Source organism: Panthera tigris, chromosome A3 (assembly GCF_018350195.1).
Source record: "Panthera tigris isolate Pti1 chromosome A3, P.tigris_Pti1_mat1.1, whole genome shotgun sequence".
Classification (NCBI taxonomy): Eukaryota; Metazoa; Chordata; class Mammalia; order Carnivora; family Felidae; genus Panthera; species Panthera tigris.
In genome coordinates, this window is record NC_056662.1 from 12057301 (window position 1) to 12076697 (window position 19397).

Genomic DNA, 19397 nt, shown 5'->3' on the forward strand with positions numbered 1-19397 from the left:
CCCTCCCTCTCTTCCTTCCTTCCTCCCAGCCTCTTCTGTCTCCCTTCTCACTTTCCCCAATACATCTCTTGGGTATTTCATCCTACCTTGGCTATCTCAGAGGACCCCGAGTAATGTCCCTTCCCATCACAGATTTGGATAAATCGGAAGGAAGAGAGAGGGAGGGCAGGTAAACAGCATGAATAAAGGTGTAGAGGTAGGAAAGTCCAGGCTCTGTTCACACCACATGGGGAAGTGAGTCTGTCCTATGAAGGCATTAAATCCCCACGCTACAGCCTATCAAAAGAAGTGCTGGGGCGGGGGGGGGGGGGGATGGATGGGGGGGCAGCTGGGTGGCTGAGTTGGTTAAGCGCCCAAATTTGGCTCAGGTCATGATCTCACAGTTTGTGGGTTCGAGCCCTGCATCACACTCTGTGCTGAAAGCTTGGAGCCTAGAGCCTGCTTCAGATTCTGTGTCCCCCTACCTCTCTCTCTGCCCCTCCCCAGCTTGCACTCTGTCTGTCTCTCTCTCAAAAATGAATAAACATTAAAAAAATTAACAACAGCAAAAAGGAAGTGCTGTGTGACTTTAGGTAACTTACTGAGCCTCTCTGGACCTTGGTTTCACCATTTGCAAGCTGGGAATACTAACGGTGCCCATTTTACAGGGTCCAGTGGGGATTAGAGGGGTTAATATGAAAAAGTATTTTGAATGGGCTAAATCACCAGCTAAAGTTAGAGTCATCATTACAAAAACATTTAAAACTGGCCTTCTCTGATGGGGCTGGGTTTTAGCTTTGAAGAAGGCAATACGCATATTTTCCTTTCCAAACACAATTTGTTTATAGTCTTTGGGATGCAGACACAAACCAGACTTGGTCCCTGGAAGAGAAAAAGCAGGGTTGTGGGGCGGCAAGGACTGTCCTTTCCAGGCAGAGCTCCCCATTTTCTGGAGTTGGGTCTTGACATTATCCTCATGACCCTACTGCAACCAGATAAGAGAGCAGAGGTTGGGCGGGGGGCACCTGGGTGGCTCAGTCGGTCGAGCATCTGACTCTTGGTTTCAATTCAGGTCATGATCTAGCGGTTTCGTGGGTTCGAGTCCCGCATCGAACTGTAAGTGAGAAGCCTGCTTGGGATTCTCGGTCTCCCCCTCTCTCTGCCCCTCCCCCACTCGTGCTGTCTCCGTCTCACCCAAAATAAATAAAAACAAAAAAAGAGAGAGAGAGCAGAAGTTGGGCGGATCAGAGAGTTGCCCAGATGTCTTATCTCTACTGGACAGTGGACATCTGGACACAAGACTCCTACAGGAGAATGTGTGGATGCTTGTCCCTGGGTGACAGCCTCTGGGACAGGCGGAAGGAAGAAGGAATTTCCTGACACTCCATCTAACACATAGGCTTTACTTTCCTATGAAGATTTGGATGCCAGGGTTGGAACCCTGCTGGTTGACTCCCTGCCATCACCACTACCAGCAACATGCCCATTATACGGATAAAGTAGTTGAGGCTCAGCGAGATGAACCTTGCTTAGGGTCATGTGGCAAGTGAGTGGCCATGCTGGGATCTGAACTTAGCTCTCAAGCCTTGTATGTTCCAACCCTTCCACCATGGCGTGCAGGGGAGGCTCTTGGCGAAGTTTTCCCTCACCTTCAGTCTTGAGGCCATATGAGCCCAGAGCAGGGCCCTGTCAGGCCTCATGAGTCAGGGGAGTTTGGAATTTCCTGCCTGTTCTGCGAGACATCGGAGTTAGGATACTCTATGGATACGATACCCTATTAATAAAGCTAGAAAGCCCGAGGTGTAACAAAAGTGAGAATAATAACGTGAAGTGACACTTTTGAAAGCTGACTGTGGGCGAGTACCGTGACAGGTGCTTTGGGTGCATTCTTATCTCACAGGCTCCTCACTACGGCCCTGACTGGAAGGTCCTCTTAACTCGAAATGTTTCTGGCTGCATGTAAGAGAAAAGCTGATTCGTGGTGTCTTCAGCAACACAGACATTTGATCATTTCTTAAACAAGAAGTCTGGAGATCGGTGGTTCCTGGGGTGGCTCCTAGCAAAGAGGGGGAGCCCTGGCCGGCTCAGACCAATGGGAAGGAGATGGGGCCACCCTCCTAAACATGTGGGTGATTCCTGAATAAAATCAGGTTCCATTAGCAAGGAAGAGGCCAGGGGCGCCAACACATTCTTCTCTCGTTGGTGTGTTGTTTCCCTGGAGGGGAGGGGGAAGAGAGACATGCCATTTGGGAGTGATTCAGATTGGGATGCCACTGGTTTATACTCCAGCCTGGGATGTGGGGGGGGGGGGGGGGGAAGCTAACATTTATTGAGCACCTACTGCGTTCCAGGCCCCCTGCTGGGTGATTTCACACTCCCATCAATTCATTCAGTCCTCACAACCGGCCTGTGAGGAAGGAACTATTCTTCCCATTTTCCAGATGAGAAAACTGAGGCCGAGCCCTGATCACACATACGGTGGGAGGCTAAACAGGAAGAAGTCCTGGCAGCAGTTAACTTTCACTAATGCTCACTGTGTATCCGGCACTCTGAGAGGCGTGTCCCCTGGATTAGGTCATTTCTTCAACTCCATTCCACTGATGAGGCACCATGGCTCAGGGAGGTGGAGCAGACTGCCCAGTTACACAGTTTAGCATTGGCCAGGCTGGGCTGTGAACCCCTCTGACAGACGGCTGCCCCACAGTGCTCCCCCTAATTTGGAGAAAACCCTCCAGGCCCGTTCGGTGGCCTTTTTGGGATCGTTGGCTTTGTACGCGGAGAAGCTGGATAAATAAACAAGAGGTTCAGGAAGTGCTTTTTGCCTCTTGATATTCTGAATCCAGAGGACACAGAAGGTCATCCAGCTGCCATGACAGCCAACATTAAACAGGCAAATAAGTGAATCTCTAACATGATAGCAGGAATGTTAAGTACCATCAAGGAAAAAAAAACAAACAAACTAAAGCAATAGAGAATGATGGTGTGAACACTTCAGACCAGGTGGGCAGGGAAGGTTTCTTTGAGGAGGTGACAGTTGAGCAGAGACAGAGGGATGGGGAAGGTGATGGAAGGCATCAGCTACGCAAGTGACTGAGAGAAGATTGTTTTAGACAGAGGGACTATGGAGTGCAAAGGCCCTGAGGCGGAAGTGAGTTTGGCACATTTGGGGAAGGACAAGAGATGGGTGTGGCTGGAGCAGAGGGGGGGGGGGCGTGAGGTCAGGGAGGTAAAGGTGGCAGGGGGCAGAAAATGCTGGTGCTTATAGGACCTTATAAGGACTTGGGGCTGTGTTCTGAGCCATGGAGGATTCTGAGCAGAATCCAGTTACAGGTTCTGACTTGGGTTCTAAGAGGATCCTTCTGTAGAGGGAGGGAGGGGGCTGAAGACAGGAAATGGGGGAGGAGTGACCCTTCTCCGGGGGCTACTGGGAAGAAGAGAGGAAACCTGCCTGGAGGCACCCAGCAGTGAGAAACAGACACAGGGTTAGAATCAGACCTCCACCCGGACCCACAGCATTCACCTGTGCCAAGCAAGGAGCACTTGGCAACCTTTTGGACGAGCTCCGGTCAATTTCTCACGCCTTCGACCTGTCTGTTCCCCGACAAGAAACTGGCCTCGGAGAGGGTTTAGGTTTCCTGCACAAGGTTTCCCAGGGTGCAAACCGGTGGGGGAGTGAGTGGTGAGCCTGGGTTCCCCTTAGCACCCAGGGTGGTCTCTTGCAGAGCCACACGACCTAGAGGCTGGCACCCTAAGCACCAGGCGATCTTGGCAATGGCCACCATACGCTTGAGCCCCTGCTGTGCTCCAGTCATTGGCTCTAACAGCAGTTGGGGAGGGGAGCTCAGAGCTGAATCCGGAGCAGCTCCCGCACCCCCTTCACCATATTCCTGAAGGCAAACACGGTAACCCCACCTGGCCCAGACACACGGGACAGAAATCTCCAGGCCCAGGGTGGGGACGGGGCCAGGAGGAGGAGGCAGGTGGAGACGGTTCAGGTAGAACGTGGGCCCCTCCCACCCCTCCTACCACATTCCCCCTCCGCCCCCACGTCACCCTCCCGTCTCCACCCCCTGCTCTATCCCCATCGCCCCTCCGTCCCCCCCCCAGTGCCTCCCTCCCTTCCCTTCCCTCCCCCCCCATAATCCCTCCCTCGCAGCACCCCCCTCCCACCTCGCCCGCCCGCCCGCAGCTCCCCTCCGCTCCACCCCACATTTCCCAGCCGCTTTCCGAGCCCGAGGTGGGGGCCCGCGCCGCCGAGCTGGGGGAGGGGCTCCCCGAGAGCGCCCCGCCCCCCGGGACCCCGGCGCCGCCGTCGGGCCCGCCCCCGTCCCGCCGCGGCCGGGCCAGCGGGGAGGGAGGGCGCGCGGGCCGAGAGGCACCTGGGCGCCCGGAGCCCGCCCGCCGCCGCCGCAGCGTCGCCCGCCCGCCCGCCGCCCGGCCATGTCCTGGGCCCTGCTCCTCGGGCTCCTGGCCGCGCTGCTGCTGCTGCTGCTGCTGAGCCGTCGACGCTCGCGGTGAGTGCCCTCGCCCCCCCCCGCCCGGACAGAGGGGCGACCCCCGGGGTCCCGAGCCGCTCGTCCCTCCCCCACCGGCCGGCCCCTCGGGGCGAAGGGGCTCGACGCCCATCCGCCGCCCCACCCCGGGGGGGAGGACGACGGCCAGGCCGCCGGGGTTGGGGGGGGGGCGGTGAGGCTCCGGGGGGGGGGGTGGAGGCCCGGGAAGTGGGCGACGGGGCTGGAGGACCCGGCAGACGGCCCCCGGTGCACACGCGCTCGGCTGGCACCTGCGAAGGGCTTTCTGGAGAGGGTCTCCGGGTGGGTGCGAGAAGCCCCCTCCCGGATCCAGCACCTACTTGAGCCAATCCCCAGGCTTTCTCGGTTTTCGGGGGGGGGGGGGGTCGCCTTGATCCTCACCCCATTACACAGATGGGCGAGTTGAGGCTGGGGAATGCAGAGCCCTGGAACCACTTTCCATGGGAGGCCTCCCTCCCCCACCTGGACGAGGGGGTTGGGGCAACTCGGATCTCCCAATGCTCTGGTCCAGAAACAGGGGTCTCCCTTCCCCTGAGACCCCACGGCCTGGGCAGGGTAGAACCCGCGCCAAACTTCTCAGCTTCCTAGTCCCAAAGGTTGTCCTGCTCCACTGAGAATCTGTGATTTAGGAGAAGGAGTAAATCTCATACACTTGAAATCAGTGCCGTGGCAGTGAGTCCTTTTTTTACAAAGTTAATTTAAAAAGTTAATCTGAGTTGCACATGGGATAGCTGAATGTATTTGACTTAAATATTTATCCCGTTATAGATAAGACTGAAGCCCTGCCCTTCCCTTCCCTTCCCTTCCGACAATTCCAGACTTTTCTTGTTGATCAAGGCTACGCATAGCGCGGCCAGAGCAAGGCTGGCGGGGAACCTTCCAGATTTTTTAAAAAGTATGCTTTTTATTTGAGACTGGTTTTATATTTGCAAGAAAGTTGCAAAGGTTGTACAAAGAGTTCCCACATCCAGTTTCCGCCATTGTTAACATTTAACATTATCATGGTACATTCGTCAAAACTAAAAAGCCAACACTGGTCTGTTAAGATGAGCCAAACTCCAGACTTCATTTGTGTTTCATCAGCTTTTCCATCATGTGCTCATTCTGTGCCAGGATCCAGTCCAGAGTACGACACTGGCTTCTGTGATCCCTCTTTGGTGAGGTTGTAGGTAATACAGGGCACTGTGTGTGTGTGTGTGTGTGTGTGTGTGTGTGTGTGTGTGTGAAATGAGAGTGTCTGAAAATTCCAGAACTTTTCTGGAAACTTTTTATTTTTAAACAAGAGGTTAGTTCAACTTCCAAACAGTGACCTTGTGATCTTTTTCTTTAACCTCCAGACACCTTCCCAGGTTAAATTTAAAACTATGTATTCGTTCATTTGCCTGAAAAAAATGAGGAAGAAAGAGGAAAACTCCACAAATAAGTTCTTCTGTGAAGAAATGAATTATTCTTCCAAAGTTGTTAGGCTTTTGGGGAAACTCTGTCCAGGGATGTTTTCGGATCGCACATTTGCTTTTTTCACTGCAGGTTTTAGTCTTGATGTCCGTCCATGTTGCTGCGTGGAGATCTGATTCATTCTTTTGATTGTGTAGTATTTCATATTATGAATGAATGGCAAGTTTATTTTTTTCCTTTTTATTCCTGTCTCAACTGAGGGACCCTTAGGCTGTCTCCAGCGTTTTTGCTATTTCAGACAATGTGCTGTGGTCTTCCTGTGAGGCCTCCTGCTCTGTGTTCCCCCCCCCGCCCCAGCCGATGTGGTGGCTATAAGCTACGTGGGTTCTGGGAAGCAGGGTCCCTGGGTGCTCAGCGTGTGGAAACTCTCAGCCTCTAGGAACAAGAACAAATTGGGTAACCGCTCTCTGCCTTAGTGTCTCAATCTTTAAAATGGGGATGCTGATGAGAATGGTAGTTGAGAATGGAACTTCTGGGTTAGAAGAAAGGCCAGTTAAACATTATTTTAGCAAATTCTTGCTGTAATCCAGAGAGCTAATTTATCTTTGAGGGTGAGTCGTTGATGTTTACACCTGGTGGCTTAGGAGGGTCAACAGTGGGTCCTAGGTAGAAGTATGGGTTTGGGGTCACTGAGAGCTCAGGGGCAGTTAGTTGGGTGGACCCTGGGGAGACCCCACAGGCACCCCAGTTCAGGCCCCAATCTCATCTTCTTCTCCTCCCATCTCAGCAAGGGGCACTCTTGTTACTCCCAGTTTACAGAGGAGGAAACTGAGTCTCAGAGAAGCTAAGCAACTTGTGCGGGATCTGCCTGGATTATGCATCTGGGCCATAGGGATTTGTAATTCCCAGGAAAAATGAATTTCCATGCTTCCCACACATTTTATTTGTAATCTGAACGCTCAAAAGTCTTAGAACCACATGATGGTAAGATAGTAAGTTGTGGCTACTCCCAGAAGATTCTTTTTTTTAATGTTTATTTATTTATTTATTCATTTTTGGGAGAGAGAGAGAGAGAGTAGGGGAGGGGCAGAGAGAGAGGGAGACAGAAAATCTAAAGCAGGATCCGCACTGTCAACACAGAACCCAATGTGGGGCTTGAACTCATGAACTGTGAGATCATGACCTGAGCTGAAGTCGGATGCTTAACCACTCAGCCACCCAGGCGCCCCCAGAAGATTCTTAAGGACAAATAATCAAGTGTTGGAAAAAGAGGTGGATGATGCTGATGCTGTGTAGACAATGAATCAAACAAGCAAGACCCCACACCTTCCTTTCTTCTCACTGACACTTGAGGTGATGTTCATCACCCTATTTTACAGCTGAGGCCTAGAAGGGCTAAGCGACTTCCTTAGGGCCACACTGAAATTATATTCCCCATCCAGTCAGTTCCAAAACTCATGCTTTTCTCAGGAAAAAGAAAAAAAAAAAAAAAAAGGAACTTCAGTCAGTCAGCAAGTGTCTTTACCTCTAGCTTTTTTTTAAGTTAAAATTTTTAATGATGAAAAATTTCACCTATACAGAAAAATAAAAGAATAGTATAAGAACTCCCATGTAATCATCCCCTTATTTGATGGTTAACATTTTTACAAAAAATTACAGATCGGGTTGCCTGAGTGGCTCAGTCGGTTGAGCGTCTGACTCTTGATTTTGGCTCAGGTCGTGATCCCAGGGTCATGAGACTGAGCCCCTCATCAGGCTCCACACTAAGCATGGATCCTGCTTAAGATTTTCATTCTCTCTCTCTCTCTCTCTGCCCCTCTCCCCCACTCTCATGCTCTCTCTCAAATTAAAAAAAAATTTTTTAAATCCAGATGTTACAATATCTTTCCAGAAAATATTTCAGAATGCATGTCAAAAAAAAAAATGACAACCACAATTCTCTTATCCAAATTCCAATTTTGGCAGTTACAGCAAAGATTTTTAAACCCGCCTGGGTAACCGTGAGTGTTTTCTCTTGGGAGAGGTTGTAAACTGGAATTAGGAGACCTTGGGTCAGGAATTAGGAGTCTGACTTCTGTGCCACTGGGGCTGATGACCTGCATGTGGCTGTCAGAAACATCCTTCCTGCTGTCCTTTCGGGCCTTGGTTTGTCCACCAAGTCTCATGTAGCCGATCTCCCGTGCCCCGGCCACCCCACCGGGCTGCGTGTGTCTCTTTTCCTCTTTGGGCTTGTGCGTCTGGTCTAGAGAGCCTTGGAAGAACACTCCAGGTGTGGGGAGGTCACTGTGGCATCAGGTGACGGTTCCCGGTGGCTCAAGAAAAGATCTGGGCCCTTGCAGGGTACGGAGTTTCTGGGCACAGAAAATGTGCCTTGTTTCAACCCGCACTGACCAGAGGCCACCAAGTGGCGGCCCGAGGTTGGATGCAGCCCAGATGGGTCTGCTGTGTACCACACACAGCAAGAGGAGAAAATTAGGGTGTTCCACGTACAAAACACCAGGTCTCCAGCTTCTCCCGCAAAATGCGACAATGGACCATCCCTTGCTGGGGACTCCATAGGAGAGCCCTCTCTCAGCCTTGCTGCCGTCCCCACCCCTCCTGTTGTCTCTCCAGTTTGCATCTGTTCTGTCACTCTGCTTGCCCTAACCATTCTCCTATGACGCTGAGAATTCTCCGAACCTTCTGTGTCAGTTACAAAAACAGGAAAACAAAAACTAGAGCAAAGTGGCCGCATGCTGCGTCTACGAAGTGGGAGGCAAGGAGTGGGGGAGGGGAAGAGGGTTAATGGCCGGCAGCTTGTGGGTGAACCCTGGGGAGGAATAGACGCTCAGGTTGCTGAAACCCTGCGGTCCCCCCCTATGAAATCCTCCCAGAGCCCGAGGCCCTGAGTTGAGTTGAAACTCCTGGACAGAGAGGTGAGGCAGTCCACTAACACGGCACAGCTAAATGATGCCGCTTCTGCTCAAACCAGAATGTGGACTGTGTGTATCGGGCACTTAACCTGCGTTGGGTCCCTTGACCCCTTTGGCAGACTCTGGCGGGTGGGGGGAGGGGCAGGTGCTCCTCTTTGAGCACCACCCGTATACACAAATCATTCATCTGACACATAGTTATTAAACGCCTTCTCTGTGCCAGACACTGTTGTTAAGTGTTGGGGGTCAAGTGCCTATATTCGTGGAACTTCCGTCCAGTGTGGGTGTGATGCTTCAGGGCACAAAGCTGGGTGCTGCCCATCCTTAACCTTCTCCCCCACTTTGCAGAGGGTTGAGCGTGAGAGAGAGGCCAGGTGGCAAGGTTGGCCATGGAGTCTGTGAGTGGCGAGTGGGCAGTTTGGGGAGGGGCCCATGTGACGGGAAGTGGGGAATCAGAAAAGGTGTCTTGGCATCTGAAACCGGAGGGACAGGCTGTGTGGGCAGGAGCCGGGGATGAGGGGGTCCAGCCCTCCCTCCCTCCTCTCCAAGGGCCTGGCCGTATCTCAAAACAGTGAGGGTGTCCGTGGGCGAGGCTGGAGACCGCAGACCCCAAAATAGAGTCTCCTTCATCCCTGCTGGCTGACGGCTGAGTCACCCTGGAATGTGGCCTGGGCCCGAGCTGGATGCAGGGCCTAGGATCCAAGAGCCAGCCGGCTACATCGCGGGTCAGACTCCTGGGCTCCCAGCTTCCTGCCTTTGTCTGAGCCTCCTTGGGACTTTTCTGGGGAAAGATGAAAGCTGCCAGAAATAACACCTGGCTCACCGGGGAGCTCTGGCCGCAGCCTGGACAAAGAGCAGGGAAAGGAAGCCGTAGCCCCTGCTCATACCCCCAAAGGTGTCTTAGAGGAAGAAGCCCCCCGTCCTGGAAGCGGGGGAGTCGGATGCTAGCTTCACCTCCACTTCCGTTGTCACACTCCTGGATGATCTGTGTTGTGACTTTTTAAAAGCATAACCACATCACTTTCCAGCCCCACCTTCCAACCCTCCAGGGGCTCCCCATCATACTGGGCATGGAAACCTGATCCTAGCTGCAGGTCAAATCCTGCCTCTCACCCCTACAGTCCACTCCAGCCGCACTAGTGCCTGCTGTCTGGAAAGCCCCCCACCCCAGGGCCCTTGCACTCGCTGTTCCCACTGCCTAAATTCCTTCTGTCCCCACTCTGGCGCTCCACTCCGTTCTCATCCTGCTGGTCTTTGCTCACATGGCACCTCCACAGGGAGGCCCTCCCTGACCAGCCCTTGTCACCTAGCTCTCTTTTTTCTTTGCTGAGATATAATTCACACACTATAACATTTACCATTTAAAAACATTTCCTAAATGTTTATTTATTTTTGAGAGAGAGAGGCAGAGCACAAGTAGGGGAGGGGCAGACAGAGAGGGAGATACAGAATCTGAGGCAGGCTCCGGGCTCTGAGCTGTCAGCACAGAGCCTGATGCAGGGCTCGAACTCATGAACCGTGAGATCATGACCTGAGCCGAGGTCAGACGGTTAACCGGCTGAGCCACTCAGGTGCCCCTACATTTACCATTTTAAAGTATACAATTCAGGGGCACCTGGGTGGCTCAGTCAGTTAAGCGTCTGACTTCAGCTCAGGTCAGGATCTTGCAGTTGGTAGGTTTGAGCCCCACATCAGGCTCTGTGCTGACAGCTCAGAGCCTAGAGCCTGCTTTGCATTTTGTGTCTCTCTCTCTCTGCCCCCCCGCCTCTCTCTCTCAGAAATAAATAAACATTAAAAAAAAAAGTATACAATCAGTGCTTTTTAGAATATTTGTAGGGTTGTGCCGCCCTCACCACTGCCTAACTCCAGAATATTTTTTGTCATTCCCCAAAAGAAACCTGGAAACCTGCCTCCATAAGCAGTCACTCTGTATTCTCCCTCGAGCTCTGGCAACCACTAATCTTTCTGCCCCTCTGGATGTGCCTTTTCTGGACATTGCGTAGAAGTCGATCACCCAAGAGGTGACCTCTGTGTCTGGCTTCTTTCGCTCGGCAGAATGGTTTTAAAGTTCTTCCACACTGTAGCATGAATCAGTCATTCCTTTTTATGGCTGAATAATCTCCCACGGCATGAACATACCGTATTTTGTCTGTCCACTCATCAGTCAGCGACATCTGCATTGGGTCCATCTTTTGGCCACTATGACTAATGCCACTGTGAACAGCTGTGTACAGGTTTATATGAACTTACGTTTTCAGTTCTTTGGGGTATGTTGCTGGGTTGTGTGGTAACTTAGATTTTCAGGGACCTGCCAGGCTAGTTTCCACACGAGCTGCACCGTTTACATTCCCACCAGAACTATATGCGGATCCCCATTTCTCCACATCTTTGCCAACAGCGACTATTTCTTTTTTTAGAGGAGAGCCATCTTCGTGTGAAATGGTGCCACACTGTGGCTTTGATTTGCATTTTTTCCCCAGTGCCTCACGACGTCGAGCATCTTTTCATCTGTTCACCGGCCATTTGTGCATCTCCGTCAGAGAACTGTCCGTTCACCTCCTTCGTGCATTTAAAAATCGGGTTATGTGTCTTTTCATTGTTCACTCGTAGCTCCTTTAGTTTCTTTATCACGCTTGTCACTCTCTGAAATGATTTTGCTTTTTTTTTTTTTTGCTTTTGTCTGCCTTCCCCTTATTAGTATGTAAGCCCCATGAAGCCAGGCACCTTGCCTGTCCCGTTCACTGCTGTAACCCCAGCACGTGGAACAGTGCCTGCTTCCCAGTTACTATTCGGTGAGCGAGTGAGAAGACAAGGGATGGCTTGCTATTCACCAGACGGGGAGCTCTCTGCATGCCTGTGGTTCTGATCGTTCTACGACAAAGATAGGGGTCCTAGCCTGGGTTTAAGGACCTCCCAGGGGTCCACCATGAGCAGCGGTCTTGCTATTTGAGGCCCACTTCGTGATCATGATTAGCTCTCCCTAGCGAACAGCCCCTCCCCCAGAGGATGGTGGGGCAGGGGCAGCCAGGGGTCAGTGATGAGGACGGTCCTTCTGCTACCCTTTGCCACTCAATCACTCAACCGTGTCTCCAGTCTCATCCTTTCTCTGTGGGCACGGCAGGGGGTGTGAGATGACCAAAGCCCTGTCCACGCTGGCTCAGGCAGAGAACTCTGTGTCCTTGTACTTCTGGGTTCTAGAAAGCTCTCCCACCCACAGGGAAAGCCCACCTCGATTGGATTCCCTAAGATGTACCAACATCAACTGGTCACCCAGCTTCTCCTCTTGGCCCCCTGCAGTCTCTCCTCTACTCAGCCACCAAAAGGATCCTGTAAAAACTTAAGTCAAATCGTGTCCCTGTGCAGCTCGAAGCTCTCCCATGGCTCCCACCTCATGCAGGGAAAAAGTTAAAAGTCCTCACAGCTGCCTCCAAGGCTCTGCATGGTCTGACACCTGTTCCTGCTCTGGCCTCAACGTCTCCTGTTCTCCTCGGTCCCTCCACTCCAGCCATACTGGCCTCCTTACTGTTCGTGGAACACGCCAGGCATGATCCAGCCTTAGGGCCTTTGCACTTGTTACTTCTGCCTGGCAGGCTCTTTTTCCAGATAGGGTTCCTTCCCTCACCACCTTCAGGTCTTTCTCCAATGTCCCAGGGAAGCCTTCTCTCCGCTGAAAAGTCATACCCCATGCCCTACACTCTTTTTCTTCTTCCCTACTTTATCAAATAGTGATAAGTACTATGGCTTCTGCAGGCGACCTGGTGAGCCTCCTCTGGACGTGGGCAGTATCCCGTGGTTGGGCCATGCCTTGGAATTTGGAAAAGATGCTGCCAGCTTCCTCACCAGGATGAAGGAGAAGCATGGTGATATATTTACTGTAAGTGCCTCATGTGCGTCGAGGGAGGGAAGGGGGTGAGCAGGTGGGCCTGTCGTCTGGTGTTCACTGATTCCTTCTATATCCTTCCATACCCTAACCTACCATCCAGTGGTCTTGCCAATTTTCCATCCATTTTCCCATCCAGCTGTACAGCCAACACTGAGTAACATCCATTCCTTCTTCCCAGCATCAAGTGATGCAGTCATTCAGTGTCTATGAAGTTCTTGTTTGTCCATCCAACTGACCTCTATCCATCCACTCAACTTCCATCTATCCAGCATCCATCCATCCATCCATCCATCCATCCATCCATCCTTCAACGTCCAAACAACCACCACACCCATCCACCTTCAGGTATCCTTTTGGGTTCCACCCATCCCACATTCGTCCTTCGGTCCTTTTCCCCAGTATCCACTTAGCCTGCTGCCACATGTTCCCAACATTCATCCACACTTTCAGCTTCCATCTAACCTCCTCATCCATTCATCTTTCCATCCAACGTACATTCACTGATATCCTTCCATTTACCCAACAATCCATCCAGTGGCATTTCTTCTTGGATTTTGGCCTACATTTTATAAGAGAGTTCGAGTAACATGACTCCCAGATCACACTTTGGAAACGGGCCCGAGGCAGTTGCGTGGGTGTTGAGAGTTGTGTGACCACTCCCCCACACAGACATTTGAGGGAAAATTCCCTTTCCTTTGTTAATTACAGGATTACAGCGCTTTCTCTTTTCCTTACCTTCTTGGGCAGCAGGTTACATTCAGGGCTCGGCCTCCCAAAGAAGTGGGTATTTCTGGCCCATTCGCTAGCATTTATCCAACAGCATCCACTCATCTAGCCACCTGTTCTATCTGGTCTCTCCACCCATGATACGCACAACACCCATTTGCTGCCTTCTGTGGGCAGACTCTCTCCCGGATGCTGAAGATACGACAGTAACCAAGATAATGATGGCAGGTGCTGAAGAGTGAGGTGGTTGAGAGCCCGACGTTTGCTACCGAAAAATGCTGAATGCCAGTCCTTTCTCTACTGTGTCTCAGCTGTGTGATCTTGAGCACATCCCCTGCCTTCTGTCAGCCTCAGTTTTCGGCTATAAGTGGTCCCCACGTCACAGACAGTCGTGAGGAGTGGATGGGAGAACACTGTCTGTGAAATGTCAGGTCCTGGCACAGGGTAGGCCCCTGACGACCACTGAGAGCTCCTGTCCTTGATGGCATTTCTCCTCACCTCGTCCCTGCTGACTTCCCACAGGTGCTGGTGGGGGGCAGGTATGTCACTGTCCTCCTGGACCCCCACTCCTATGACACGGTGGTGTGGGAGCCTCGCACCAAGCTGGACTTCCACGCCTATGCTGTCTTCCTCATGGAGAGGATTTTTGACTTGCAGCTCCCACATTACAGCCCCAGTGATGAAAAGGCCAAGATGAAACCGTGAGTGGCTCAAGGTGGCCCCTGTGGGTGGGCGGGGGAGGGCGTGACCTGCTTCTGCCTGCATAGCCCAGGTGCTGAGTGGCTTGAGTTTGTGTCCACACCAGGTATCCGGTCAAGACATTTGTTTTGAGAAGACAGACACAAAGGAAACCAAAAAAAAAAAAAACCAGCCCCAAAGAATTGGGCTGAAGAAAGGCTCTTCTCGTCTTTACTTCTTTTAGGAGACAGGTCTGATTTCAGTAGGAGGAGCCCAGGGTTTGGGTCAGCCAGACCGAGAGTCAAATCCCAGCTCCCCCACTTCCTAGCTGTGTGACTTGGGGCAAATCCCTTGCCCTCTCTGGGCCTCTGTTTCCTCGTGTGAAAGGAAGGGAGGTGGGCGGGGGGGCTAATAGTTTCGAGCCCATCCTCTGTGGTCTCATTAGTCTTCATGACAATGCTGGAGGGTGAGTAACTTACAGCCCCACTTTATGGATGAGGACACTGGGGCTCGGAGAAGACTTGCCCAAGGTCACACAGCGAGGAAGTGATGTAGGTCCTGAAACATAAAGAATAATTATATCAGCATGAGGACGTGTGGGCACATGTACTCTGCATTCATTACTTCTGCAAATATCTGAGGACTTTCTATACACTGGTCTAGATGCAGGGGGCCCAGAATGATGCCAACCACAATTTGAAGATGCCAGTCACATGCCGGGTGTTTGATAGGAACACTTACATCTCTGTGCAATCGATCTACCTCAAGAGGTAGATATTTTTATCCTCGTTTTACAGGTGAGGAAACACACTCAGGAGTGAAGTGACGTGCGTGTTCCATCACTGGTAAATGGCACAGCTGAGATTTGAACCCAGGTCTGCAGACTCCAGCTGAGATGCTGAGGAAATAAGACAGTGTGTGCATCCCTAGAGTTCGTGCAGTCTGACAGGAATCCTTAGTGATCTGTCTCCAGGAAGGGTGGCCTCCTGGGGTTAGGAAAAGTCTCTAGAAGACTGGGTTTTGCAGGGCTGCTAAAGCTGAGGAAAGGCCAGAGTATGAGGTGAATGCTGATGAGAGGAAGTACCCAGTCTGAACTTGGCTCTGTGGGATGGCCGCTAGGAGATTTCTGAGCCCAAGTGTCCTAGGTCCTGGCATTCTAGGGGGACCATTGGGTCCCATTAGCAATAAGATTCCTCGGTTCGCTGCATTCTACCCCGCTACCCAAGGAGGACCCCACTTTCCTCCAGTGTCTGCCCTAAGAGTTTCTGGAAATTTCTCCTAAGCCCGCACGTTGTCTACTGGGCATGGCTCCTGCATCTGTTAAGGGCTACTGTCTCCATCAAGTGCTTGGAGTGGGGTCTAGGGAACAGCTAGATCAGGGTCACTCAGGACTGTGTCCTACCTGGCAATCATTGGTCAGGGGACACTTTATCCAAACAGGTGTGCCTAACTTTGGGTCTCAAGGAGGAAGGGTCGGCCTGCTGTTTCTCTCTCTTCCAGACGTCTTTGGGTTCCTTATCCAAGCTTGTGTGCCCCAAGGAGGGGCAGACTGTCACGGTTAGGAATTCAAGACTCTGTGGCTGGGTGACCTTGGGAAAGTCACGTTCCTCTCTTGTCCCTGAGTTTCTCTGTCTGTAAAATGGGTGTCATAACAGCAACTGTGATTCCCTAGAGTTGTCAAAAGATGAAACAGGATCATGGTGCTTAGCACCATGAAGAGTAACTGTCACTGTCATTGATGATGGTATTAATAGTAATACCATCGTGGTTAAGCCAGTTGTCCGCAGGCCCCTGTTGCCAGTGGGGCCCTGGGGCCCTGGGACCCTGAGCTTTGGGAATAGGGGCGCCTGTGTGCATACGTTTCCCACTGGAAGCTGTGCTCTTACTTTGTTTCCTGCCCCAGGACTCTCCTCCACAAGGACCTCCAGGCGCTCACGGAAGCCATGTACACCAACCTCCGCACTGTCCTGCTGGGGGACGCCACAGAAGCGGGCGGTGGCTGGCATGAGATGGGTCTCCTCGATTTCTCCTACAACTTCCTGCTCAGGTGAGCCGGTGCGGCTCCCCTCGTCGGGAGTGGAGCCCAGCACTCTGCACCCGGCTCAGCCGTTAATAGTGGCCACGGGAACCATGAAGACTTTGTGGGTGGGGAAGCAGTTTGGGACACTCAGAAGCGAAGACTGCAAGATGACCTTTCGTGTCTGGGACCCCAGGCGTGCACCTGGCTCAGGCTGTGAGTCGTAAAGGAGGCGCAAGTCAGGAAAAGGGGCCTTGCCAGCTGTCCAGAGAGGGAGTAGCAAAACAAGGTTTCAGAGACCATCTTTTCCTGTGGTTTCCAAACCTTAGACTTCACGGACCAGGAAAACAAAACGTTCGGGAGGCCAACCCAGGACTTCAACTTTTTATCAGAACTCGTAAACTTATAGTAAAAACTGCACTAACGTTCCTTCCTTCAGGAGGCCCAGACACTATTCCAGGCACTGGACGTACAGCAGGGGAAAGACAGACAACAAACTGAAACTCAGCGGGCTGGCGCTCGTTGGAGAGACCGATAATAAACCAGTAAATAAAGACAGTTATGTCAGAGAGTGACAAATACAGACAACGGAGATCCGCAGATGGGTTGATTGTGTCTGGGGAGCTCTTTGAACCAGGCTGAAAGTAAGGGCTTCTCTGCGGGTCTGGCCTCAGAGTTGGGAGCTGGCCACAAGTAGGCGGTAGGACCAGCAGGTGCAGAGTCGCGGAGGTGGGAGGAAGCTTGGGCAGCGGGCCACTGTGGCTGAGCGCAGCGAACCCAGGCAGTGGGGTTAAGATGAGTCAGAGCCCTTGCGGAAACCGAGTCTCACAGAGCCGCAAGGCCGTGAGAGGCTTTGGAGTACATTCTCAGTAAAATGAGTGACAGCGGGGTTGGGGGGGTGGGGGGGAGGGTTAAGCGGGGGCCTGACGTGATTGGACTTGGGTTTCACAGCTCTCTCTGGCTGTGGACAGAGGCTAACCTGAGGTGGGTGTGTGGCAGGAGAGGCAGGAGGGCCCGCTGGGAGGCTGTTATAGTCACCCAGGTGAGAGACCGGGGGCCTGGACCCAGAGGTGACGGGGAGATGGCAACAATGGGGTATTTCTGGGGGACAGAGCTGACGGGACCTGCTGAGGATTTGATTGGGGCCGTGGGGGGGAGGGGAGCGGGGGTGCAGGCTGTGAGTGGGGAGAGGAATAAGGACAGCCCGCTGATTGCTGCTGCTGCCGTTAGCTGGCCAGCATTTCATAAACCACAGCTCATTTCAGCTGCTTCAAAAAAATTGGAGACACAGTTTCAGAATAAAGGAGAGGCATTTGCTGCCACATATGGGGACCCAGGCACGTTCAGGACAGCTACGTATGTGCACGCAGTGTGGGCTCAAGGGGTGTAAACGCATTTCGCCCTCACAACCCCTCTCCGAGGCTGGGACTGTACAAACCCCGTTTGAGAGATGCAAAAGCCGAGGCCGGGAGAACCTAAGGCATTTGCCTCGAGTCCCGTCGCGGGGGTCCTGGCAGGGCTGTCCGCAGAGCCCACGCTTTCCAGCATGACCTTTGATGTGTCGGTGGCCCACGTTTTTTCTCCTGTCCCCCTGGAGTGGCGCACACACCATCAAGGGCTGTAATTCATCTGGGTGACGCTGGTCTGGTCCATCCTGTCCTCGTGTGATGGGGACACCGAGGTCCAGAGAGGAGCAGCTAAAACCAGTCCCCAAGTTCCCAGCAGGGCATCTCCCACGTCTCCTGGCTCCCTTGGCCCCGTGTCCTTCTCTGAGAGAAGCAGTGAGAGAGGAAAAGCTGTGGCATCAGGGGAAGTGGGGACAGTGGGGTGGTGGCTGGGCTGTCTAGGCCCCTGGCAACAGCGGTGTGTGTGTGTGTGTGTGTGTGTGTGTGGGGTCAGATGTAAATGGACCCCTGTGTCTTCAGGGTCTGAGGCCTGGCTGGGCTGGAGCTCCTGTTTCCTGGCTTGGTGGGCTTGGGCCTTGTTGGTGCCGTCCGCGGCCCCTGGGACAGGAAGGGGATGAATGGGTTGGATGACAGGAGGTGCGGGTTCATGTAGCCCCAAACCATGAGATGCCACCACTTAAGCCCCCCAACCTGTCCTATGGCACCCCTGCCTTGCTCAGAGTCCCATCCAGAGTTCTAACCCGGGCCGCAGGATCCTGCGTGATCTGTCCCGGCCCAGCACACTCCCACCCCAAGGGCTTTGCAGTTTCTGTTCCCTTGCCTGAGAATGCTGTTCCCTACATGTCTGCATGACTCTTGCCTCACTTCATTCCCATCTCAAGTGTCACCTCAGAGAGGCCTTTCCTGACCTCCCCCCACTTAGTCTGAGAGCCCTCTCTTTACCCAGCTCTAGTCCAGGCCTATTCTTCTTCATGGCTCCTGGCGCCACCTATAGGTCACATGGTGTTAACACATGGCGATTTATTCTATCTCCCGCCAAGTTCTGTGTCACTTAGAAGTGCAGGTGGCCTTGGGAAGGGCCTTCACTTCCACAGTGTGAAACCTCGTTGCCTTCTTGGGTTTTGCTGGGGTTCTGGTGGTTTCGTTTTGTTGCATATTTTTCATAGAAATATATATATACAGGGAAATGGTTCTCTGCTTTAAGGAAAAAACCAGCACAAATGGGACCAGAGACCACAGGGCCAGCTGACTCAGCTTGTTCCTGGATAAAGGAGCGGCTGTGACTCCTCTGCTGTCCAGGGTTGGCAGGCGGGACCACAGGCTCCCAGGGGCCCAAATTCTCTCCATTTTCAAGATGAGATGAGGGGGAAATTAAGCTTTTGTGTGGTTCCCCAATTGTTCAGTTTGTTCATAGGAAAATTCTATTAACCAAACACAACATGTTGGTGGATGAATCGAGTTTGTGAGCTACACCTTTCCAGCTCTGCCTTAAGGAAACTGAGGGCACTGGTGTGGAGAAGAGGGACCCAGGGCCTTACGTGACCTGGGGAGCGGTGGGAGGTGGGGTGGGATTCCTTCTGTGCCGATGCAGAGATGCATGTACGACCCCGGGAGGTTCAGCTGTTCTGAAGGAGGGGTTGCTGCCTTAGTCTAGTGGGCTGGGCAGGTCATGAGCTCTGCATCTCTGAGCCCCTCCCCACCCTTCACCGCCACATTCCAGCCGGCTTTGTCCGCACCTCTGAGCCCCAGCTGGTGTATCACTCGTTCGCCTGAGTCTGTTGCCTGTTGTGTATGTTCCGCACTAGAGGGTCCACTCCCTGAGGGCCTGAGGGTTTTGTCTGTTTTCTCCACTGCTGACTCCCTGGCCCA

At 52.7% G+C, this 19397-nt stretch overlaps 1 protein-coding gene across 1 annotated transcript in view; it reads left to right on the plus strand.

Annotated features, from left to right (window-relative positions):
* Positions 1–4383: 4383 nt before the first annotated feature.
* PTGIS (prostaglandin I2 synthase) overlaps positions 4384–19397 on the plus strand; it is a 39494-nt gene continuing 24480 nt past the window's right edge. The window contains exons 1-4 of the mRNA XM_042980191.1: positions 4384–4493; positions 12569–12692; positions 13950–14128; positions 16009–16152. Coding sequence (XP_042836125.1) covers positions 4420–4493; positions 12569–12692; positions 13950–14128; positions 16009–16152 — 521 coding nt within the window. The 5' untranslated portion in view covers positions 4384–4419. The remainder of the gene's footprint in view (positions 4494–12568; positions 12693–13949; positions 14129–16008; positions 16153–19397) is intronic.